General features: G+C 51.7%; 2 protein-coding genes and 1 long non-coding RNA gene across 5 annotated transcripts; 1 reads left to right on the forward strand and 2 right to left on the reverse strand.

Moving 5' to 3' along the window:
• Nucleotides 1-399: 399 nt before the first annotated feature.
• Nucleotides 400-1,978, reverse strand: HDHD3 (haloacid dehalogenase like hydrolase domain containing 3). Its single transcript, XM_025914618.2, has one exon. It carries the CDS (start codon nucleotides 1,976-1,978, stop codon nucleotides 1,229-1,231), a length of 750 nt encoding a protein of 249 aa, XP_025770403.1. The 3' UTR covers nucleotides 400-1,228.
• Nucleotides 1,979-2,126: 148 nt separating this feature from the next.
• LOC147575007 (uncharacterized) lies at nucleotides 2,127-15,420 on the forward strand. The gene is made up of 2 exons (XR_015242966.1): nucleotides 2,127-3,500; nucleotides 14,023-15,420. It is a non-coding gene; the product is annotated as an uncharacterized LOC147575007 (long non-coding RNA).
• Nucleotides 8,381-23,843, reverse strand: ALAD (aminolevulinate dehydratase). 3 transcript variants are annotated; one of them, XM_086683764.1, is made up of 13 exons: nucleotides 23,707-23,843; nucleotides 18,482-18,574; nucleotides 18,163-18,358; nucleotides 17,175-17,225; nucleotides 16,606-16,702; nucleotides 16,131-16,266; nucleotides 15,943-16,026; nucleotides 15,754-15,842; nucleotides 15,166-15,221; nucleotides 14,991-15,078; nucleotides 14,816-14,902; nucleotides 14,081-14,210; nucleotides 8,381-13,428 (listed from the first exon to the last, which is right to left on the reverse strand). In XM_086683764.1, the coding sequence occupies exons 3-13, from the start codon at nucleotides 18,273-18,275 to the stop codon at nucleotides 13,367-13,369; spliced, it is 993 nt and encodes a 330-aa protein (XP_086539890.1). In that variant the 5' UTR covers nucleotides 18,276-18,358; nucleotides 18,482-18,574; nucleotides 23,707-23,843; the 3' UTR covers nucleotides 8,381-13,366. The 3 variants fall into 3 exon arrangements, with proteins under 3 accessions (XP_086539890.1, XP_086539889.1, XP_025782060.2); XM_086683763.1 differs by having other exon boundaries at nucleotides 18,457-18,574; XM_025926275.2 differs by lacking the exon at nucleotides 18,482-18,574 and having other exon boundaries at nucleotides 23,707-23,809.
• Nucleotides 23,844-24,031: the final 188 nt, after the last annotated feature.

The raw sequence follows: 24,031 nt of genomic DNA on the forward strand, positions 1-24,031 counted from the left end.
CATGCGCCCCTAAGACATGGAATCTTTAAAACCTAGCTAGCTTACGTCCGTCCTTCAGTCTCCAACGACTCCCCGTTTCCTACACTCCTGTCACCTCAAGCTCCAGTCCCTGTTCCCTGTGCTGTCCTCCCCCCGTCCCCAGTGCGAACACCTACGACTGGAGTGCCCTTCAAAACTGACCTCTAGAAAATCTTCCCTATTCTACCAGGATCTCCACTGCACCATGTCCCATGGAACACAGCTCTCTGCTTGCAACTTGGTGGTCAAGCCAAGGGCTTTGGAGTCAGGCATGCCTAAATCAGAACCCTGGCTCTCTCACATACTACCTGTGACCTCAGGCTCCTTCTAAATCGGTTTCTCATTTGTAAAGTGGAGGTCACACTATCTCTGCCCATCAGGTAGCTTTGAGGGTGTTTTATTTACTGAGGGTTCTAGATGCATATAAAGGACTAACACGTGGCAAGCGGAAATGAAGTTTCTTCTCATGACTAATTATGGTGCTCCTTGTCTACAATCCTGCAAACACTAGAGGCATGTCCTAGAGGGCATGTCCCTACAGCAGAGCTTAGCACCCCAATTTCCAAACTAAGCTCCTCTGAACTTCCACTTCTAGGGAGTTGAGGCTTCAAGGGCCCGACTGAGGGGCTCTAGGACCTGCTTCAGCTCTAGCAGTTTCTCACTTTTCCTGTTTTGCATATTGGGGTTCCAGTAAGATCTCCCATAACAAAAGGGCCCTGCTGCTAATACAAAGTTTGACAGTGCCTGGTTTTGTTTTTTTTTTTATAATTTTTTAAAAAGTTTATTTTACTTATTTTGAGAGAGAACGAGCACAGGAGGGGCAGAGAGAATCCGAAGCAGGCTCCGCAGTGACAGTGCAGAGCCCAAGGTGGGGCTCTAACTCACCGACCGTGAGATCATGACTTGAGCCAAAATCAAGTGCTGGTCCTTAACCAAACGAGCCACCCAGGCGCCCCGACAGTGCCTGGCTTTGAAGCTAGTTGGGCTCTCGGTGAATCTTGTAGGTGGGGGGGTGGGAAAGAGACACAGGTGTGAACAACTTCAGCAACCAGAAGCAGGTTGCAGCAGGGCTAAAAGCCCTGTTTTCACTGCTTTATAGTCACAGTGCCTTTGGACGCTGCAGAGAGAGGGGCAAAGGCCAGATCTCAGGAAAGAAGGGGCTCTCTGCAGCGTTTGCTGGGCCCAGCCACTTCCCTCATCAGATTCAAAGTTACGGGGGTGAGACTTCCAGGTGGTCAAGGGCAGGCAGGAGATGGGACAGTGAGGGGAGGAGGCATTCTTGAGATACAGAGTCTTTGATGGCAGCATCCAAAGGCTCTGGGCCGACCACCAGGAAGCTGTGCATACCTACAGCCCGCGCCCCCTTATAATCACAGGGATAACTGTCCCCAATATGGGCTGCCACTGCCGGTTCCACCTGAGCAAGCCGCAAAGCCTCACGGAAAATTCGGGGGTCGGGCTTGGGCCAGCCGGAAGCCTCAGAGGTCAGCACAAAGTCAAAGTATTCCCTCAGGCCAAGACCCATCAGGATGTCCTCTAGACGCCGGTCAAAGTTGGAGACCACTGCCAGCCTCAGACCTCGTTTTCGGCACTCCCTCAGGGTGGCCTCAGCCCCCTCCAACACCTGCCAGGTGAAGGGCTTGCTGAAGTCCTCGTACAGCTGGTCAGCGATGGGGGTCACAGCCTGGGCATCTCGAACACCTGCTAGGTAGAAGGTCTGTAAGACCACATCCACCCACCACCGGCGGGAGGTGAGGCCTTGGCTCAGGCCATAGTTGGGGAAGCTGAGGCTCTGAGCCCTGTACGCCTGCCTGAAGGCTTGTCCCAGGGAGGCGGCCTCCACCTCCAGCCCGTGGGCCCGGGCCTTGGAGGCATATTCCTCTCCCACGGGGTGGCGGAGCCTGAGCAGCGTATCCTTCACGTCCCATGTCAGCAGTCGTATCTGTAGCCGATGCGCCATGCGTCTGCAGGAGGGGGGGGGGCACGTCCACCCCAGGTCTGCCAGGGGTTAAAGGGAACCTGAGCCGGACAAGACCCCCTCCACAACCTAAAGGTCTTCTCTTTCCAGGCCTTGTGTGTCAAAGTTGCTGGCACTTCCTCACAGCAGAAGATCCTGGAATGAGACGGCAGTGATGTGGAAGTTCAGGCCTTGGAGTCAGAGACACATTGGGTTCAAATTCTGATGCTGCCAACTGACTGTGTGGCCCTAGGAGTGTCACTCTCTGAATCTGTCTCCTAATGGAAGAGGAGCACCATGTCCCAGCCTCACCAGATTGTTGCATTAAATGAGATCGTCCGCTCATTCCACGACAAATTTCTGGGCACCTACTGTGCACTAGATACTAGGGAACAGGATAGATTTCCAGCCCTTATGGCATTTAGACAAAGAACTATGCAAACACTTAAGCATAATGAAGTCAGCATGTGCCACCAGGATGTAAACCCAGGGATCCCATCTAGTTTGTTGAACTTCGTAAGCAAGTCAAGTTTCAGTGGAGATCTGAAGAATGACTATGCAGGAAAAAAGAGGTAGTTAAGTGTTCCTGCACTGGAAACCGCAAGTGCAAAGGCCCTGAGGTAGGTCAACAGCAAGTTGGCTGCTTTGGGTAGATGGGGGCTGCTGAGGCAGGGCCTTGTAGGTCAAGGTAAGGAAACAGTTATGATTGCTATTACTATTGTTAACAATGCCAAAGACACAGACGCAGACCATGTGACCAACCCCTTGTTTTGGGAAGAATGAGCCAGAGAGGGGCAGATACTTGCTTAAGGTGAGTCTGTGACACAGCCAACACCAGAACCTAAACTTCCAGACTCTGACCAGTGCGCCGTTCCACTGCATCATGCTTAGACAAATGTGGATTTTAAAACAATCTGGTTTTGGTGAATCTGCACAAAAGGCAGACAGAGAAGCCCAGTCCTGACTCTATGCCGGAGCCCCAGCTTCATCTTCACTGGAGGTAACAAGGTCGGCCTGCCTGGGTGCAGAGCCAATGAAAGGATCACGGACTCCATGCACAAGAAACGAATTCCTCAGCCTGTGGTCCAGAGGCTGGGTGGAGCTTCTTGCCCCAGACACTGGATTCCAGACAGTCCAAGGTTGTCTAGTCCCAAACTGAGGGGCCAAAGTTCAGAGCACAGCCAAAAGTTGCCGCTGAGGAAGGGAAGGGCTGGTGAATCTGGGGACAAGCCTTAGGGGAAGTCTGTCAAGGAAATGAATTTAAATGAATCTGGAAATTATGGAGACCCCTCCAAAGACCCTCTCTCACTTTACTGGTGGGTAGATGGAGGCCCGGCGAGGGGCGGGAACTCGCCCAGAGCCACGCAGGAAGTCAGTGGCACAGCGAAGACTAGAACAACGAGCTCTGGCTCCCGACCCACAGCATTTCCCATTTCTGGAAGCTGGGGCTGAGGGCTCTGGCCTACAAGCCTGAATTGCTAGGCCTTCCTTCTCACCTCCAGGGCTCGATGGCGACAAAGTCCAGGTAACCCGCTGTTAGAGCGAAATCTCTACAGCTGCCGTTTGCAGCGTGACCTGGGGCGTAACGTGGCTGCGGCCGCGCTCCTGGGGCCCCTTCTCAGCTCCAGCGCGCCCCGAAGACTCGGCGCCCGCCCCCGGCTCCCGGCCCCGGGGCTCAGGACCCACTTACTGCGCCGTGAAGCCGGTGCAGGGAAGGCCGCAGCACCCCGGCGGCTCGGAAGAGGCGCGCAGGCGCCCGACCGCGCGGCGGGGCCAGAGGCCCGCCCCCTCCTCGCCCCGCCCCCGGCCCTGGGCCTTCACCGCTCCTCCTCCGGCCGCTTCCTTACAGCCTCTCCCGGCTCCCGTCCTCTCCGCCTCCCGCCGCACCTTCACCTGCCTCAGTGCGGCGCCCTCGGTCACCCGCCCGCACTGCACTTCTCTGCCTTCCTTCTCCTTTCCCTCTCTACCCATGCCTGAGACCCCACACCCTCTCATTCCCGGCCCGCCCCGCCCCACCCCGCCTCTCCCGGTCACCTTGCACACTCTCCTTCCTCTTTCCCTGCCCCGCCTTCGTCGTCTGTCCCTTATCCCCCTTTGTGCGATTTCTCCCTTCTCCTCCTCCCCGCACCCCTCCGCCTTTCTCGGACCCGGACGCCCCCGGGAGGTTCCCAGGCTGACTTGGGAAGAGGGGGATTTGGGTCCCCTTCTGGATTGCTGAGTGCTGTGTGGACTTGGACAGGGCGCTGTCCCTCTCTGGTTTGAGTCTCCAGTCGGTACGAGGAAGGAATTGCTTTCACGTGGAAACTTGTCTAACCCAAGGCAGTTTGCTGAGGTTAGGGTCCTCTGCAGTAATCTAGCTGCTTTTTTTTTTTTTTCATTTGATATAAAATAATCATCCTCAAAAATGTTTAAAAGTTTAAATGTTTAAATGTTTAAACTGTTTAAACTGGGGCGCCTGGGTGGCGCAGTCGGTTGAGCGTCCGACTTCAGCCAGGTCACGATCTCGCGGTCCGTGAGTTCGAGCCCCGCGTCGGGCTCTGGGCTGATGGCTCAGAGCCTGGAGCCTGTTTCCGATTCTGTGTCTCCCTCTCTCTCTGCCCCTCCCCCGTTCATGCTCTGTCTCTCTCTGTCCCAAAAATAAATAAACGTTGAAAAAAAATATTTTAAAATAAAAAATAAACTGTTTAAAGTAAAAAGCCCAATCTCGCTCACTAACGACTCATTGAGCATTTCTCTGCTCTGACTCTGTCCTTCACTGAGGATGCGGTAGGGGAGAAAAGACGGGATTCCTGCCTTCATGGAACATGAGAGGGGCAGACACAGATCAAGTAAATAAGATTTCAGATAGTGATGAGTGCTCTACAGGCAATAAAAGAGAATGGCGTCAGAACAGTGTGGGGGCCTCTGGGTGAGATGGTTAGGGGAGGGGCAAAGATCTGAATGGCTGCCTGGTGAAGATTAAGGGACAAGTACTGCAGGTGAGAAAGCTGGGAGAGCAAAGGTGCTGGGGCCCCAGCCTGTTTACTGAGCTAGGGCAGTGGCTCATGGGGGCAGGGAGAAAAGGAGGGCCTCTGCCACCCCACCCCCCACCCCCTTATTCCCCAGGGGTTGCTGAAGTAGCAGATTTGGTTATTATGCTATCATTTTTCTAGGAGCACACAAACCTGCATATATTTTTTTCTTCCTTCTTCTCCGCACCCCACCCCCTCTTTTTAAAACAAAACTTCCTCCTATATTCTAAGGCTGGTCTGTTCGCTTCATTCAGAACCACCTGACCCTCACTGGGCTCAGGCCTGGGAGGAAATACAAAGTGCAGAGTCACAGACCCTAGTGCTGTCACAGACAGCAAGGGGGAGCTTGACTTCCAAGTTCATTATGTGTTACAAGCGTGATTCCTACGAGTGGAAGTAGAAAGGGTGAGTGGGAGGCCAGAGGCCCATCTGCATTTCACAGAAGGGAGTTCAGGTTCCAGGGTCACCTAAAGCGCATTTCCTTAGGTTCTGGTCCCAACTCTGCCACCTGATTCTTGGTGAGCCCTTCACTGAATTCTTTTCCTCTCTGGGCCCCAGTCCCCAATATGCAAAATTGGGAGATTGGACAAAATAACTTCCAACTGAAGTCCAGGCCAGCTTCTAAGTTAATTTCCAAGGTAATTAACTTTGTCCATGGAACCTCAGTTTTTCCATACGTCAGGATTAAATGAGATCACATGAAAAAAGCTCTTTGAGAAGATGATTTTTTTTTCTTTCAATTTTTTAGGGGCCTTGGGCTGACTGAGTAGGTAGGGCATGTGACTCTTGATCTCATGGTTGTGAATTCAAGCCCCACGTTGGGGCTTACTTTAGAAATTCCTTAAAATATAACAATACAACAAAATCAAAAACAAATCTGAGTATAGTTGACACACAATGTTACATAGTTTCAGGTGAACAACATAGTGATTCAACTTCTTTATACACAGCATAAGCTGTGCTCACAAGTGTAACTACCACCTGTCACCATGCAACACTATTACAACATCACCGACTGTATTCCCTATGCTGTACTTTTTATTCCCATAACTTATTCATCCCATAACTGGAAGCCTGTCTCTCCCACTCTGCTTCACCTGTTTTGGCCGTCTGTCCACCCCCTAGAAGATGATTCTTTTCAGATAATTGAGTCTCCTGAGAGGTTCAGGATTTTGTTCGGTCATGTAACTATTTCAACCCGGGGCACCTGTTGCACAAGGCAGGTGTGTCCCTTGTAATCCATGTGAACGTGGCCCTCATTTTACCGTTTGTCCTTTACATTCTGCCTTTTTCTTTCTCTGAGTAACATTTCAACAGAGATAAAGGAGACTTGAGTGTCACAGAAAAGCCAAGGGCAGGTCCCTGCTGTTCTGAAACAAGAAACAAGCTTTAAAAAATTTTTTTTAATGTTTATTCATTTTTGAGAGAAAGAGAGAGAGAGAGAGAGAGAGAGAGAGAGCATGAGCGGGGGAGGTGCAAAGAGGGAGGGAGACACAGAATCCAAAGCAAGCTCCAGGCTCTGAGCTGCCAGCACAGATCCTGACGTGGGGCTCAAACCTGTGAACAGCGAGATCATGACCTGAGCCAAAGAAACACACTTAACCCTGTGCCACCCAGGCTCCCCAGAAACAAGCTTCTTTCTGGTTTGCTAGTTCAAAAATGGGTACACTTGGGGTACCCGGCTGGCTCAGTTGGTAGAGTGGGCGACTCTTGATCTCAGGGTCATGAGTTCAAGCCCCACATTGGGTGTAGAGCTTAGTGGTTATAGTTTCCTAAGTCAGATGGCAGAAATCCTCCTTGGAGGGTTTCATCCCTTGACCTATCCTGTGTGGGCTGTGGCCTCACGATTGCCCCTGGAGACACCTGGGGTGTGATTAGACCAAACACTGCCATAGATCCACTGCTCGTGGAGGAAGCCAAGTTTTTTATATGAGGCTTTTGCCCTTGAGAATCTCATGTTCTCATACATAAGTAAACCTGGGGCCACCAGACAGCTCTCCCTTTACCTAAACATTTTCATGTACTTATATAACTTATATTAAAATATATCATAGAGGAAAGTGCAAACAAGTGTCCATGTCCTTGAATTTTTACAAAGTAAACACTCCCATGCAGCCAGTACTCAGACCAAGAAAAAACATTTCCAGAACTCTAGAGACCTCGTCCACTTCCGCTTGCTTACCCCCCGCCCCCTCCCGGTTCAACTGGCTTTTGACCTGTAATATAAATGGGATAATACAGCATACACTCTTTTGTCTTGCCTCTTTTGCTCAAGTTTTGTTTGTAAGATTTATCCATGTTGCTGTGTTCTTGCAGGTCATTCATTCTCCTACCTGTAATATTCCATGACATGAATATGCCATATTTTATTGTTTTTTTAAAAATATTATTTTTCAAGGTTTTATTTTTAAGTAGTCTCTACACCCAATGTGGGGCTCAGACTCACAATCCTGAGATCAAGAGTTGTGTGTTCTATCAACTGAGCCAGCCAGGCGCCTGTTTTTTTTTTTTCTTTTCTTTTTTAATACGAAATTTATTGTCAAATTGGTTTCCATACAACACCCAGTGCTCGTCCCAACAGATGCCCTCCTCAGTGCCCATCACCCACTTTCCCCTCCCTCCCACCCCCCATCAACCTTCAGTTTAGTCTCAGTTTTTTTTTTTTTAAGTGAACTTTTTAAAAAGTACTTGGGGCTTGAACTCACGACCCTGAAATCAAAGGGTCACGTGCTGTACCAACTGAGCCAGCCAGGCACCCCACCACAATGTACTGTCGATGGGCACTTGGGTTATCTCCAGTTTTTGGTTATTACAAACATTAGAAAATGTTGATATGAACATTCTTGAATATGTAGGTCTTTGGGTGAACATACACACACATTTCTGTTAGGTAAATACCTAGATGTGGAATCATGGAGTCAGGAACTATCTATGTGTTCAGCTTTAGTGGATAGGGCCAGTTTTCTGAAGTGGTTGTACCAGTAATGTCTCAGAGTTCCAATAGCTGCACATTCTCAACCATTGGCTTATCTCTTTTTAAAACTAGGCACTTTGATGGAAGTATGGTGGTATCTCATTGTGCTTAAAAAAAAATTTTTTTTTTTAATGTTTATTTTTGACAGAGAGAGAGAGAGAGAGAGAGAGACAGAGACAGAGACAGAGCATGAGTGCGGGAGGGGCAGAGAGAGAGAGAGGGAGACACAGAATCGGAAGCAGGCTCCAGGCTCTGAGCTGTCAGCACAGAGCCTGACGTGGGACTCGAACCCACAGACCATGAGATCATGACCTGAGCCGAAGTCAGACGCTTAACCGACTGAGCCACCCAGGCGCCCCATCATTGTGGTTTTAATTTGAATTTCTATGTTGACTAATGGAGATAACACCTTTTCATATATGCATTGGCCATGTTTTCATTTATTTTTATTTACACAAATAACACACAAATATAACTTTCTTAGATAAAACACATGAATATAAAAATGCATCTGAAGCTAGGAGAACACCTAAAAAGCTAAAATTCCCCTGAAACCAATCCCTTCTCCAGTTTTGAGCACTGGACTTGGAGTCTGGAGACCTGAAGCCCAGCCCTGGTCTGCCAATGGCTTGTGTGGATTTGAACAATTTCCCTTTCTGGGTTTGTCTCCCATCTATACAATTAGAGTGTGTAACTAGATGGTCTCTAAAGACCTCTTTGCTGTCCTGACCACTGTTTGAGTGATTACAAGACACTCCATATGATGGGGATGGCCATTTGCCCCTATATCCATTCTCTCCTTTTTCCTTAGTAACTTAATCCAAGTTTCAGCTGAGCCACCTGGCTGCCCCACTAGACTCTGTTTTCCAGCTTGCCTTACACAACTAGCTGTGACCGTGACTAAGTTCAGACAAGAGCATACGGACAGAAGTGATAGGTGCAACTTTTGGGGTGTGCCCTTATAAAGAAGCATCTTGCCCTCCATTCATCTTTCTCCTCTTTCTGCTGACTGGAGAGGAGCTAATGGTGGGAACTGAACTCGCCATCTTTGACCATGAGATGGAAGCCAAGATGTGTTTAGGAGGACGGAACAAGGAGGGCGCCTGGACCCACCACACCATGTAGCTGACATGGTCTGGACTGCTCAGAGAGAAATATTTTCTTCTTAGCTATCATTACCTTGGCTTTTGTTATGACCACTGAACTTGAATCCTGACTAATACAGAGTAACTGGGGAATGACTTTAAATTGGGTGTCAGGGCAGGGTTTCTGAGGAAGTGACGTGTCAGCCAAGATCTTAACAATAAAAAGGAGACAGCCACACAGATTCTGGGGAAAAGCATTCCAGGCATGGGCGACCACTGCTGCAAAGCTCTGAGACTCCACTAGACTTCTGTGTAATGAGGCAGACCTGGTCAGTCACGGTGCCACATCTCCCATGCCATTGTTGATGGTGACTGAATGAAGAGGCTGGTTCATATGACCTGAGTGGGGCCAGTCAGAGAGCTCCAGAGATTTGTCGTGAATGACGGGAGAGGGTCTTTCTTTGGGATTGTAAGTCATAAGGACCATTTAAGGATCCTGTGGCTGTCAAGTGGCAAAAACCCATCTTAGAATAAAGCCAAGCTGAGGCAACCATATAAGAACTATGAAGAGACATAGCCTCTATGACAGCCTTTAACCCTAGACCCAAGCACACCTGACCTTATTGAAATCCAGTTATAAAAACCAATCATTTGCTTTTTTGCTACTGAATTGGATTGTGTCACTAGCAACCATAAGTATCTGGAACATGGGACGCTGGAAGTCACAGGCCCTTATATGTGGAATTGGCACGGTCCATGTAGGCTATGGGGTATGGGGCAGGTCAGGAGTCCTCCTTTCCTAGCTGGGGAATTGTTAGTAAAGTGGTTGGTTGAAATACCTGTTGTTTTTTGGGACCCTCAACCATTTGCCCACTGAAGGTGTAGTTTTAGGGATCGTAGTAGAAAAGTGAGATTGGGGAGCGCCTTGGGTGGCTCAGTTGGTTGAGCGTCCGACTTCAGCTCAGGTCATGATCTCACGGTTTGTGAGTTCGAGCCCCGTGTCGGGCTCTGTGCTGACAGCTCAGAGCCTGGAGCCTGCTTTGGATTCTGTGTCTCCTCCACTCTCTGCCCCTCCCGTGCTCATGCTCTGTCTCTCAATAATAAACAAACAAACAAAAAAAAGAAGTGAGATTGGTGGAATGTATTGGCTATTTGTTGTGGCCTTTAGGAAGGACCTACAAGAAACAGACAAGCTACCATCTAAGCAGGCACATCAGAGGGAAATAAAGTCAAGTCTCATTAAGAGAGGCCCTGAATGCTCACCAACTGCCTGTGATGCTTGGAAGTCTGAGAATATGCCTTGCCAATTGTGAAAGCTGAGTTCTCTCTGCACAAGGATAAAAAATTACGACTAGCAAGAGCAGGGCACATAGCAGGAGACTGGGACTGTGGAGGAACTAGATCCTTCAGGACCACCTAAACTCCTTCAGCTTGCCTGCCTGGCCATTGCCTCTGGAAACAAAACAGTGGGGCTGGAGCAGATACTAGGTGGCTTCTGATGACAAATCCTGACTTCAGAGGGCACCACTGCACATAGGCCGTGATGCCTGAAGGCAACTCAGCCCTAGGTGTACCCCCTTGAATAGCATCATGTTAGATCCCTAATTTATCTGTTCACTAGGAGATGGTGTGCACAGTGGTTAAAGGTAGAGGCCTTGGAGTTGAGCTGTGTGGGTTCGAATTCTAGTTCTAACCAGGAGTGTTTTCAGTGATGGGGTTTTAGATCCAGTTCTGCTACAACTTGAGTGGCCCTGGGTGAGTCATCAACTCTCTAGGTATAGCTCCCTCACTGCAAACCCAAGCTAAACTTAGGACTCCTCCTCTACCCTCTCTCCCAAGCTTTCCCATCTTAGTAAATGGCCCATCAGCCACCAGGAGCTCAAACCAAGTTTATCCTTCCCAAGAAATCGACCTCCTAAATCCATTCCCCTCTTCACCCCCTCTGTCACCACTCCAGTCCAGGCTACAAAATCTCTCCTCTGCGCTTTGCCAGTGCTGTCAAATGTTTTCATCAAATGCAAAATCAGAGTGCATCGTTCGCCTGCTTAAAATCCTTCAGATGGCTTTCCTTTCTCTTGGAATAGAGTCTGGAAAGGCTTCCATCTTCCTTACACGTGGCTTTTGACCCCCGCATGGCTCGGCCCTGGTCTTTTTGTCCTTCACTGTGCTCCAGCCACACCTGCTTTGTGTTCTAGCTCATTCTAGACATGGAGTTCCTTCTGCCTGGAGTGCTCTTAGCTTGGCTGCTTATCCTTCAGGTCAAGGGTTAAATGTCAGCCTCTCAGGGAAGCATTTTCTGACCCTTCAAACCCAGTCAGGTCCTGGTGACCTTCACAGCGCCCGTCACATCACCGGTGACACATCGACCTCCTGGTTCTCCTCACGGAGACTCATCCTCATTCCGCTTAACGTTTATTTCTGGGGGGGTCTGGGACATATGCAGAGTGGTTTGCCTCCTGTGGAGTTTGTACCTAAAGAGCAAGGTCTGTCTCCTGTCTCTCTATGCTGACAAGAACCAGGCCTCATATTAGCTTGGCAATGATGAGTCTGGGATGGTGCTGAAGAATGTTCCCCTTCATACTAATCAGAAATGAGCTCAGGAGCCAGGGGCCAAGGGGCCAGGACATCAGGTCCTTAGTTAGGTCAGCCGCAGCTCTGACTCAACCAGGAGTCAGAGGAGACTGGTCTGTCTACAGGAGCTGCCGGGAGTTCGTAACTGTACTACTTAAAATGGATTGTACTGCTTTAAAGTCTGAATTGAACCTGCTTTGGCCCGAGATTTGGGATTTCTCGTCACTTTGCAGATGGGCAGGAAGACTTGCAAAATGGCCCCTCTATAGCCGGGCCTTAACCTTTCCTAAGAGGCACATTATGCCGTGAGTCTCGGAAGAATGAAAGCACGCATCCAGGCACCCAAGCCAGAAACCCATGAGGGCACCCTTGTTTCCTCTGGTTCCCTAGACTTAAAAAGCTCAGGCAAAATCTGCTAATTCTGCCTGAATTAATGTATCCTGAATACTTCTACTCCCTCCTGCCTCTGCTGCTACCACCCTGGTCCAGGCCAGTGTCAGTGCTTTCTGGGGTCTACAAGAGCCTCCCAACCAGCCTCTTCCTCACGCTTCCTTTTTTTCATGGCAACAGAATGTGCGAAAGTGGAACACACATAACTCCTGGTTAAGATCCTTCAGATGGCTTTCTATCAAATGCAAAATAAGACCAAGCTTCTTACAAGGCGCAGGGCCTACCTTTCCAACCTCCAGTCCGGTCAATCACCCTCCTCTTCCTCACCCTGCTCCCAGGAGCCCTGCCAAGCTCCTCCCACCGCAGGACCTTTGCACACTTTGTGTCATTCTTGCAGCTTCTGGTGCACTTGCCTCTATTCTCTGGGAGGATCCCTTCTTGTCCCTTGGCCTCAGGGAGGGCTTCTCGACCACCTCTTGAGACACACCCATGGTCTGTTATTTTTGGTGTCAGACCCTTTCTTTCCTTCAAAGCGCTTATTACAACTTGTAACTGCTTTGTTTTCTCATTGTTGTCTGTCTCCCTATTATCCCTGCATAGATTTCATACACAGAGACAGGCTGAGGTCTGTCCTGCTATATCCCCAGTACCCGGCACTGTGTCTGGGCACCGAGCCGATGTTCTCAAACATTTTCTCGACAGAAAAGCCTTTTTGGTGGTGGCATCTTGAACAGCCAGGGACTCTCTCTTTGCTTCTGAACTTTGATCTTCAGAAGGCAGCGTTTCTGCTCATGAACAAGTAACTCTTCTCTGGGTATATGGCTCAAAGCAGACGATCTCAGGCAGCCTGGCAACATGGACCAGGTGGGAAGCACCTTCTGGAGGAATCGTGGCAAATCTCAAGTCTAAACCCGAAGATGTCAATCTAGGCCTCTGTCCCAGGGCCCAGCTATGCTGCCAGAGGCCTCGGGCTTTCCAGAGCTTCTCATGATTCAAGATGCAACCGCCCTCCTCTTTCCCTAATGCTCCAAGCCCCTCTCCCGGGCCCTGCCAAGCCTGTGCCCTTGGCTCCCTGTAGCTTTCAAGATGAAGCCACGCCAGAAGAAGGAGCTGGGGTGGTGGAGGAGGGCCTCAGGGATGACCCAGGGGAGGGGCAGGGAAGCCCGGGATGGCCGGTGAGACTCGAGTGGCGGGATCTGGCATGCTGGCAGAAAGCATGCTGGCAGAAAGCACCTACCAGCATGTGAACAGAAGAGCGCGCGGGCACAGTTCTAAAGCAGCATTTACTTTGGTTTTCACTTCTCCAAGGCCCCGGGACCTTTTAGAAGTTCTAGTTATGGGGTCTTGTACGCCGTCTCCATCACTCCTCCTTCAGCCACTGCAATAGCTGAGGCGTGTAGTAGGTGATGATGATGTCGGCACCTGTCGGGGAACAGAGGCAGGAAGTGGGGAGAGGCCAGGCATCAGCTCTGGGCACACCTTCCGGGAGATGAGGGCCAAGGGTGGGGGAGGCGACTACCATGAAGAGGCATAGCCCGTGGGTGTCACAACAGGAGACTGAGCCCAGCTCCGGTCAGTTAAGGCTCTGCACACTGTGTAACCCTGGGCAAGTCATTTTCTCTTACTGGGCCTCAGTTTGCCAACGGATAAAATGCACAACGGGAGAAATAAGTAAGTTGTAAGTGCCCTTCTGATGCTGTGCACACCAACAAAACCAGTTCCCGTTTACGGAGTGGTGAGCATTTGCTGATTATACATATCATCTCATTTAATCCTCCTGACAGCCATGCATCAGGTACTTTTTATCCCCAGTTTATAGACAAGGACACTGAGGTTCACAGAAGTGGCTTGGCTGAGGTCTCAAAACCAAAATGTAATAGCCAGCTCTGCTGTCTTCACTGTTCCATGTTCTGTTCTGCAATTCCATATCCCCTCCTCACCCCGTGTTTCTTTACATCACTGGTATTTCCAGGCATAAGGCTCTAGGCTGTCTCGTGACTTTATTTCCCTTTCTAGGCAAAGTGCCCATCAGCCCCGTGGCACAGGTCAAAAACCCCCAGCCCGGCCTGTTTACCTGCGCGGCGAAAGGCGGTCATGGCCTCCAGCACAGCAGCCTTGAGATCAAATGCCCCGGCCCGGGCTCCGTGCCACAGCATGGCGAACTCTCCAGAAACGTGGTACACAGCAAGCGGGAGCTCAGGGTGCTGAAGAAAAGCAGCGGTGGGTACATGAGTTGAAGTGGAATGGTGGCATGCCTCCAGGAATGTCCTTTCCTCCCTGCTCAACCTGTGAGCATCTGGAGCCCCATCCCCTGTGTCACTGCTGCTGGCAGCCTGGCCCACTCTTCTTCTTCTTCTTCTTCTTTTTTTTTTTTTAATAATGTTTATATTTTTGTTTGAGAGAGAGTGAGGAAGAGGGAAGGAGGGAGGGGCAGAGAGAGAGGGAGAGAATCCCAAGCAGGCTCCGTGCTCAGGGCAGAGCCTGACAAGGGGCTCGATCCCATGACCGCGAGATCACGACCTGAGCCCAAATCAAGAGTCAGACGTTTAACCAACTGAGCCACCCAGGTGCCCCTAGCCTGGCCCCTTCTCAAACTGTGAAAGCATAGCTGCTCAAAGGCCCCTGTGAGCCCCGGGGCCGATGCCCGTGGGGGTTCCGAGGCATGGATGTGGTGGAAGGATTCCTATTCAGGGGCCGACTGCTCTGAACTCAGAGTCTGCAGTCTCCCAGTCTGAGGTCCCGGGGTCTGTGGACAAACTCGCTCATTTCCCTGAGCCTCTCTCTGCTGGTCTCTGCTCCGTCTGCTCACCTTGTCCTTCACCTCTTGCACGATGTCCAGGTAGGGCATTCCTGGCTTTACCATGAGCATGTCGGCTCCTTCCCGCACATCCCGCGCCTGAGGGATGAAGTACTGTGTGGGTAGTGCCCGGGAGGCGAGCTGGGAGGGGGACGGGCCAGGTGGGGCTCGAGGTCTGGTCACTCACCACGGCTCGGAGGGCCAGGCCCCGTGCTCCTGGCGGCAGCTGGTAGCAGCGGCGATCGCCAAAAGCTGGGCTTGACTGGGCCGCGTCCCTGGGAAGCAGAGGCATCAGGGTGGGCGCCAGCTCTAGGCTGATGGGTCAGGGGTTTGAGAACGGGCCCCTGCCAATCCCCACTTACCGGAAAGGTCCATAGAAACAGGATGCAAATTTGGCGCTATAGCTCATCACTGATACCTACAGGGAGAAAGTGGGGGTCAGGGTTCAGGCAGCTCTTTCCAGATGTGTCAGGGTGAAGTGACAGGGAGAGAAAGGATGTAGGCTGGGAAGCAGAGTGCCCGCGGTCTAGTCCCATTAAAGCTCTGGGCCTTGGTTTCCCCGTGTGAGGTGCAGAGGTTGAGATGGATCCCAAAGGCCTCGTCCAGTGCTGTTTTCACTTCTGTGATTCTTTTTTTTTAAGTTTTTTAATTCATTTTATTTTTGAGAGAAAGAGAGAGAGAGTATGTGTGTGTGGGAGGGACAGAGAGAGAGAGAGAGAGAGAGAGAGAGAGAATTCCAAGCAGGCTCCACGGTGTCAGCACAAGGCCTGACATGGGGCTTGAACCCACGAACCGTGAGATCATGATCTGAGCCGAAATCAAGAGTCGGACGCCTGACTGAGCCACCCAGGTGCCTCTCACTTCGGTGATTCTTAGCACATGTGGGGACAGGGCTGGTCCAGGCTGTCTCCTTGCCCTCCCCACACCCGTTGCCACACTCCCCACCCTACCCTGTTGCCAAGTCCATGTGCCATCAGGGCCTCCTTGATGGCTTCCACACGTCCGTCCATCATGTCCGATGGGGCTACCACCTGACATCCTGAGGGGCAGAGGGTGGCCTTGAGAACTCCGGGATCCCCGTATCCACTCTGCCACCTCCCTGACCCGGAGCTGCTCATCTCTGCTGGAGGCTCACTCACCTGCCTTGGCATAGGCGAGTGCTACTTCTGCCAGCCGCTGGCGGCTCTCCTCGGCCTGGAATGTGCCATTCTTGCCCAGGAGCCCTGCAGGACAGACGGCTGGGTTTGGGGGAGCGTCTAGGTCCCCGGCCTATCCCACCTGCAGGAGGTCTCGGGCAGCAGGACTTGGGGAGGCGGGGGAAGCTCACCACAGTGACCGTGAGAGGTGTAGGGACACAAGCAGACATCACAGGCCACCAGGAGGCTGGGGAACGTCTTGCGCAACAAACGGATCGCCTCGACGGCTGGGGAGTCCTCAGAGTCGGCTGCAGAGCCCCGTTCGTCCTAGTGGCCGGGGAAGGACAAAGCGGTAAGTCTGTGACCTGAAGCCGTCCGGAGGCAGGACGGCCAGACCTCACGGACCACCCGGCTCCCTGCGTAGGGACGCAGTAAGGACTGTCTCCATTTTGCACAGGGCACTTGACCTACCCGGTCAGGGTGTCACAGCCCTACTAGGCTTCCTGTCCCTCCATGGTGCGGTCATTAGACAGGGGCAGTGTCCACTCACCCAGGCCCCAGGGCCAGCACGTGGCGGTAATGAGAGTGTGGTCAGCGTGGAACCTCAGCTCACCCTCACGCCTCCCTCCCTTGCCCTCCCCTCCAACTCTGCTTCTGGTTCTCCACCTTAGGGACTCTGCTGGGGACTCCAAAGACCAGGACGCAGCGCAGGCCCTCTTCCACCAGGGGCTTCAGCATCTCTTCCAGCCGGTTCACACCATATCTGCATGGGGGTGGGGCGGAGGGCCCGAAATGAGGTAGGTCCCAGGCAAGGGGTCCCCTCACCTGTCTGTTAAGAGCCAAGTTGCACACGGCACCAGGATGGCTCAAGCCCCACAATACAGGGAGGGGTAGGAATGCACCCACCAAACAGATGGGAAAACAGAGGACTGCAGAAACAGAGCTATGGAATTTAGCTCTGGAAGGCCCCTCCAAGGTTCCCGCTGAACTCCCATTTGCAGTCCAGCTCCCCCTGCAATAGACTCTGCTATGACATCTCTGGTGATGAATGGATTGCTCGTCCCTTTATGAGGCTGCCTCTTGTGTTGTGGAGCAACTCTGTCCCTGAGAAAACCCTTCTCTCTACTGGGCTGGGTAGCTTCTCCAGATCTATCTCTTGGGTCTGCTTCCTGGCACTTCCACCTGGGAAATCTCTCCCTCCATCCTCCCCTGGCCCTCCCCATCACGTCCCCTACCTGGCCACTCCCGGGAGGCTGTCGATGGGCTGTACGTCATCAGGAACGTCCCTGCAAGAGCGGGGAGGGGTGGGCTATGGACTGGTGGCTGTGGGAAGGGCCAGTGGCGAGGGAGTGACCGGGAGGGATGGCTGGGGAGATGGGAAGGAGTAGAGAAGCGGGGACGGTGGGAGGAGGCTGGGGTCCAGTGCCTGGTTCCCTGCCTGGCCAAGCCCAGGGCCTGAAATAGTAACAGGAACGACAAAAGAGTGACAGTGACAACAGAAGCGACTGGACTAAAAGAACAGTAATCACAGGAAGGAGTCAAATAGCTAAGAACTTGGACTCTAAAGTCAGCAGGCCCTCGCCTGCCCTCCCAGCCACTTACTGGCTGGGTGACCTTGGCCAACTTGTACCATCTCTCTTTGAGGCCAGGCCCTTCATCTGTATTTGGGTGGATTCGTTCATTCATTCAACAAATATCGAGCACTTATTATGTGCCAGGTACTGTTTACTCTCTGGAGATACAAACTGAACAAAACAGACACAAATCCCTGCCCTCATGGAGATGACACTCTAGGGAATAATAGCCATACCTTCCTCACACAAATACTGTCAGGACTGAATGAGAGAATACATGTAGGTGCTTAGCATAGTACCCGGTACACAGTAAGCACTCAATAAATGTCAGCCATTGCTATTACTAATAATCACGGCTGCCACCTCTTACATGTACATAGCTCTTTACAAATCTACAGAATGCCTTCTCAGCTTCTGTCTTGTTGCAAAAGGATGCAACAAGGCCGGATGTTATTATTCAGGATGGCAGGCCGGGGTTATTATTCTTATTTTCCAAATGGGGAAGACTGAGTTCTTTCAAGGTTTGTTTGGTTCCTAAAACTTGTCCTTAACCCACTCTCAATCTCTCTTTTTCACACACACACACACACACACACACACACACACACACACACACACACCAGAGACCTGGACCATTCCTGGGACTCACGTGACAAAGATGGGGTAGATGAGGTTGGAGGCGCTGAGGGTGGCGGTGGCCGTCTGCCAGGCGCGAAGCAGCGGGTGGAAGTAGCCGCTGTGCAGAACCGACTGGGGCTGCATGGTGGGCAGAGCAACAGGCAGCCAGCTGGTTGAAACCGAGGGCTCCCGAGGTGTCTGCTGTGCCCTCAGCTCTGTGTACAGCTCTGGGGGACAAGAGGAGGCACATGAGACATGGTCCCTGTCTCCAGGAGATGCCCCCCCCCCCCCCCCCCCCCCCGCCCAAGCTCTTCCAGATTCCTGCCTCCGCTGCTTTCTGGCCAGTGCACCTCCGATGTGGTTCACCAAGGCCTGCCGGTCTACGACGAGGTAAGTAGAGAAAGAGAAGTAGGTCCTTCAGACACTCTCCTGGCTACTGGAACCTAATAACATAAGATTTGGACTTGTGTTTTATAGGGTCTCTCTCTTTTTCTCAAATAACATTTCTCCAGCAATTCAATTTTATTTTATTGTATGTTACCCAAGGAAATCAATCTGTGATGGATTAGAAATTAGGATGAGAAGCACTGATATAGCCAACATTTAAACTTTGTTTATTCCATGAAAAATGTTCATGTGCTTGGCAGAAATTTTAGATAAGCAAAAAGAGAAAAATCTCCTGTAATACTACCTCTAGAGAAAAGCACCATTAACACCTCGGTACGGAGACTTCTGGCCAGGCGACTTCTGGCCTGGCGCAACACACACTAAGAGGATTAAATAGCACCTGACAGACAGACAGACTGGCAGACAGAACTCCTGTAGAGTGGCCATGGAAGCTGTCTTTTCCAGCCTCACAGCCTCCTGCTGCTCCCCAAGCACAAGCCACACTTGGCCTTGGCCACTTTCTGGAAGGTTTCTGTCCCCTTTACCTAGAAGGTTTGTGCTCTCTCCACAACCTCCTCGCCCCCAAATCCTACCAGGTGCCCCTTCTTCCCTCTCCCACTAAGCCTCTCTTGCCCAGATCCTAATCTCTCTTATGTAACAGCTCTTTGTGGATCTAACTTATGTCATTCCAGTAGACAGTGCTTCTGCAGGGCATGGTCCACAGTGAGTTCACTTCTGCCCTCCTCCCCACCCCCCAGCACTCTGCCACACAGTAAATGTTTAACTGCATGAAGTATAAGACAATATGCCCTAATGCCAAGTAAGTGGTGTAAGACAGAAGGAAGCTGGGGCATTACCATTCATTTCTTGAGCACCTACAACATGCCAGGCCACGCTGGGCACTTGTACACATGATCTCTCATCAAGGTGGCACTGTAGTCCAGGCGGTAGGGTGGATGGAGTGCCTCTCAGAGAGGAACCACCACAAGCGTACCAGGAGTTCCAATGGGAGTTTGGAGGTTGGAAGAAGCTCGTTGGAGGAAGACAGGGGCTTAAATTTGGATGTTTCGGGATGAGTGGGTTCAGCTTGGCAGAGGGAAAGGGGCGAATGTTCCCTCAGGAAGGGAAGTGAGGGGCAAAGGTGGGGAAGGAGGAAAGGCTGTTCTGAGGGCTGAGAAGACAATTGAAGATGTATGTCCTAGGGAGGGGACAAAGGGAGGCCAGACTGAGGACAGGGAAGATGGGGGAGGGGAGGGAGGTGGAGGTGGGGAGGTGGGAGTAGCCTAGTCAGAGCCTGGCTTTAGGAAGATAACCCTTGCAGGCTGATAAGAGGAGCACAGAGACTGTGGGGGTAGATGGGAGGAAAAGGAAGGGCCACCGTAAGGCAGCCAAGAGTCCGTCTCTTGGGACGGATGCTCTGAGCTTCCGTGACCCAGATGGCAATGGAGACAGGGACAAGGCAGGAAGAGGGTGGTGGGGAGCTGAGTTTTTGGAGGTGCCTGAGACAATACTCAGTAGCCAAGTGGGGGGGGGGGGGAAGAGCCACCAATCTCTCCTTGTATGAATGGGACCTCAAGGCCCAGGGAAGGGCAAGGACTTACCCAAGGTTACACTTAGCAAGTTAAGAGGCTAAAACAGTAGGGCTAGAAATCTGGTGTCAATTCCTAGGTGGAGAATGGGGGATGGGGGTCCTTGAGTACGCTGATAATGCCTTTCTCTCAGGTCCTTTTAGCCCCCCTCCCAACCAGCTCAGGGGCCCATTTTATCCAATTCTCCTCCTTGGCAGGGCTGGGGTTATCAGGAGCCACACAAGGACCCACCCTACTACCACACCCCTTGGCCAACCACATCATTGGACACAGAGGCGAGTCAGGTCTCCCCAGTGATGTCCTAGCCCCTAAATGAGCAATCAGTCATTCAGCAGATGCAAAGTCCTAAGTGCCCATTTTGTGCAAGACTTTGCTGTCAGGTCTGCTAGGGGTTAGCTCAGCTCAGAAAGGTTAAGTCCTCTGCCTAAGACCACGCAGCTGGTTAGTAATGGGCCAGAATTTGAATCTGTTTTAGACAGTGAGTATAGGGTTTTATCTACCATACCCATAAACACTTGATAAACACTTGATTCAACAGGCATCTCTCTGTCTGTACTACCTTTGCCTTGTGGGTGGGAGAGATGGATAGGCAAGAGAAAAGATACTGAGTGTATGTTATGTGCTGGGCACTGGACCAGGTACCTTTACATGTATCTCATCTAACCGCAGTGGTCCTTCCAACTTTTAGTGATAAGGAAATGGAGGCTCGGAGAGGTTAAGTGACTTGTTTGGAGCCCAGTCAGATTTTGAACGTGCCTCTGATTCACCTCCTAGAGAACAACCTTTGTAGCAGGACCCTGTCTTCTGGAATCCAAAGCTGCATTCCACTGACCTCAACTCCCCATCTACTTTAGAAGGCTGGGCCAGCAAATGCCTTCTGCTTATCAGAAGCAGCACAGCAGGCCAGCCAAGGTGGTTTGCAGCCCAAATTTTACCACAAGGAGGCTGGGAGGTTGGGGGCGGGGGCAAGGGTGAGAGGGTTGAGGGGGAGTCCTCACTAGGGCACAACCATTTGTGTCTGTTTCTTCTTCCTTTTTTTTTTTTTTTAAATGTTTATTCATTTTGAGAGAGAGAGCAAGAGAGAGCAAGAGAGAGCGAGAGTGCACACGGGCGTGAGCTGGGGAGGGGCAGAGAGAGAGAATCCTACGCAGGCTCCATGCTGACAGCACAGAGCCCAACACGGGGCTCGATCTCACGAACTGTGAGATCACGACCTGAGCCAAAATCAGGAGTCGGCCGCTTAACCATCTGAGCCACCAAGGTACCCCTGCATCTGTTTCTTTAATTTTAGGATTAGGGAGAGATTTGATTTGAGAAACGGGTGTCAGTGCTGAGAAAATTAGAAAGTTGAGAATCACCAATCCTGTCCATTTCTTACATTCTGATGTGGAAAACGAGGTGCAGAGAGGTGACAGGCCTTGTTTGACATCACACAGTGAGTCAGGTACAGAGCCGGGCTTGACCATGAGTCTCCAGCCTTCTAGTCCAGTGCCCTGTCACCTACACCACACACTGTCATTCTGTTACAACAGGCACTTAATAACTAAATATTTGTGGAATAGAAAAACAGCCTCTAAGCCAGAGTTGCCTGTTTGCAGAGCCAAATCCATGCCAAGGTTTTGCTTTGCAAAAAGTCCCTCAAGACTGGGAGATTTCCACACATTTGGGAGGGCACTTCTTCCAAATCAAGGGACCTGCAAGCCACAGCTTAAATCCTGTGACACCTCAAAGACAATGGCAAGTCACCGTGGGACTCACCACGGGACCACCTATGCTCACCCACATTAGAGCAGGTTAGCTTAGCTGGAAGGCAGCAGCACAGGGTGGTGTAGAGAGAACCTTGTTTCAGGGTCATAGAGGCCCAGGTCTGATCTGTGCTGTGTGGGTGACTTCAGGGAAGGTTGCTGGCCTTTCAGGGCCTTCATTTCATAATCTATAAAATGGGAATGATACTACCAAACCTGCAAAGCTGCGGAAATTAGATTAGAGATAGTTAGGAGGTACGTGCCTGGCACCAGGTAGCAGCACAGTAAACGTGTAGCTACTTTTATCATCATTCGGAGCAGAACTGAACTGGAAGGAGATCTGGGGTGAGCCCAGCAGTGCCTTCCCCACCACACCCAGAAGGGAGAACTTGCACTCAAACCTGTGTGGCTGCAGGGTCTTCTGAGATACCACACAGACGCTACAGTAGAGGGTGGACTAGATGTTAATCTATGGGAGGCGCCTGTGTCTCCAGGAGCCAAGGATGGCTTCGTGCAAGAGGTAGTTCTGCAGACTGATTATGAAGGTACTTCCTTCCTTAAGTCACTAAGTTGGGACCTGAGAGCTGCCAGAATGGGGGTGAGGGGGTGGGTCAGAAGGAGCTGCAAGGCCTGAACTTCCCATGTTATGCTCTGCTGAGGATTTCAGAGGCTGTGCTCTTGGCGCAGAGGGTGGGGAACTGCTGCCAGCTCTGGCAGGCTCTGCCACTAGTTGGGGAGGAGGCAGTCAGGAGGGCCAACTAAGTAGAAGGTGGCCAGGGCTGAGAAATCCAAAGCCCCAGAAGGGCCCAGGACAGCAGCTGTCAGGCAGTTCTGAAAAGGGACCAACTAACCAGCATTTCCTGAATATCTACCCTGAGCCATCCCAGTGCTGGATATAGGGATTAAAGAGAAGCAGGAGACCGAGGCCTTGACCTAGGGCTTTGAAGAGCCCAGCCTCTTCTGGGCTTAGCCATTTGGAGCTACAACGAGAATCGGCCAGTTCCACAGACTCCTAGAATATCTTGGCTAAGAGGCTCCTTAAAGCTTGTTGATTACATCATCAAAATAATGGTGAACTGGGCTCAGAGAAAGGCAGACACTGGCTCAAGATCTCGCAAGGGGTCAGTGGCAGATCTGGGCCTAGAATCCAGGTCTCCAGCAGCCCAGTTCTCAGTGCCCACCATTAGCCCTTGCTACTTTAAGTATAGATTTCAAAGCTGCTTACCAGCAGAGTTGGGCTTGTGGAGAACTCTGAATGAAATAGGGGGGTATGAGGAAGGAGGCAGAACGTTGACTCTGGACTTGGCTACAGCTGACAGCCTGATGGTTAAGCGTGTGGGATTTGGAGACGGTAGACATGGGTTCAAATCCTGGTTCTGTCACTTTTCAGCTGTGCGATCTCAGTTTCGTATCTGGCAAATGGGGACTTGAACCGACCTCAACGGGCTGTTGTAGCCTTAATGGGCCAATGGATGTGACTTATGTATAAATCTAACACAAAGCGACTGTTACTGTCTCCACTTCCCTCCTCCTCCTCCCCCACCCCCCCCCAAATCCTTCAAGGCACCTCAGGCTCTGCACTGATAGAGAACGCACCAAGGGTCTCCAAGGGAGTGGACCCCAGAGAGGAGATGCAGAGCCCGGAGCCGGGCCCCCAATGGCTACATCCCCGCGGAGACCCCAATCCTGGGTGCAGCAAGGCAATCTAAACAAGGGCCCCACAAGGACTCTGCCCCCGGCTGCACCGCCAGCGCTTTAGGCGCACGGCACATTTGGGTCTGGGGACAAGGGACTCTTGGTGCCACAGCCTCCACCTCCAAGTCCGCCGTCTCTCCGAGTCCGGCCCCCACTCACCTGGCTCCTCAAGGGCTCAGAGCTGCCGCTCCCGCCACCGCCGTAGCTCGTTTTAGTCTCCCGGGGCCCACGTGGGGGCGGGGCAGCTCACCCGGAAGCATCTCCCCCCTTGCAGCCCGCCCCAATCAGCGTTAAGGCCACGCCCCCTACGGGCACTGGTCGGCTCCGGCCTCGGCCCCGCCCACACTCATCGAGGCCTGGCCAATCAGGTGTGCGAAAGGGCAGGAGGGCCCTCGTTTCCCTCCCCCCTCCTCCTTGCTCCTTACGTGGGGCCGGAGCTTGGGTAGCGGAAGGATAGTGGGGTCCTATGTGGGGGCGCAGAGGG

Source organism: Puma concolor, chromosome D4, assembly GCF_028749965.1.
Source record: "Puma concolor isolate L17-30 chromosome D4, mPumCon1.1.hap2, whole genome shotgun sequence".
In the NCBI taxonomy this organism is placed as follows: domain Eukaryota; kingdom Metazoa; phylum Chordata; class Mammalia; order Carnivora; family Felidae; genus Puma; species Puma concolor.

Coding starts and splice junctions, on each gene's coding strand:
- HDHD3 (XM_025914618.2), bottom strand. CDS start 1,978: ATGGCGCATCGGCTACAGATACGACTGCTGACATGGGACGTGAAGGAT.
- ALAD (XM_086683764.1), bottom strand. CDS start 18,275: ATGCAGCCCCAGTCGGTTCTGCACAGCGGCTACTTCCACCCGCTGCTT. Junction 16,267..16,605: donor TCCCCAGCAGAGTCCCTAAG/GTGGAGAACCAG, acceptor CCCGGCCACTAG/GACGAACGGGGCTCTGCAGC. Junction 14,903..14,990: donor GCCTGGCCCTCCGAGCCGTG/GTGAGTGACCAG, acceptor TTCATCCCTCAG/GCGCGGGATGTGCGGGAAGG.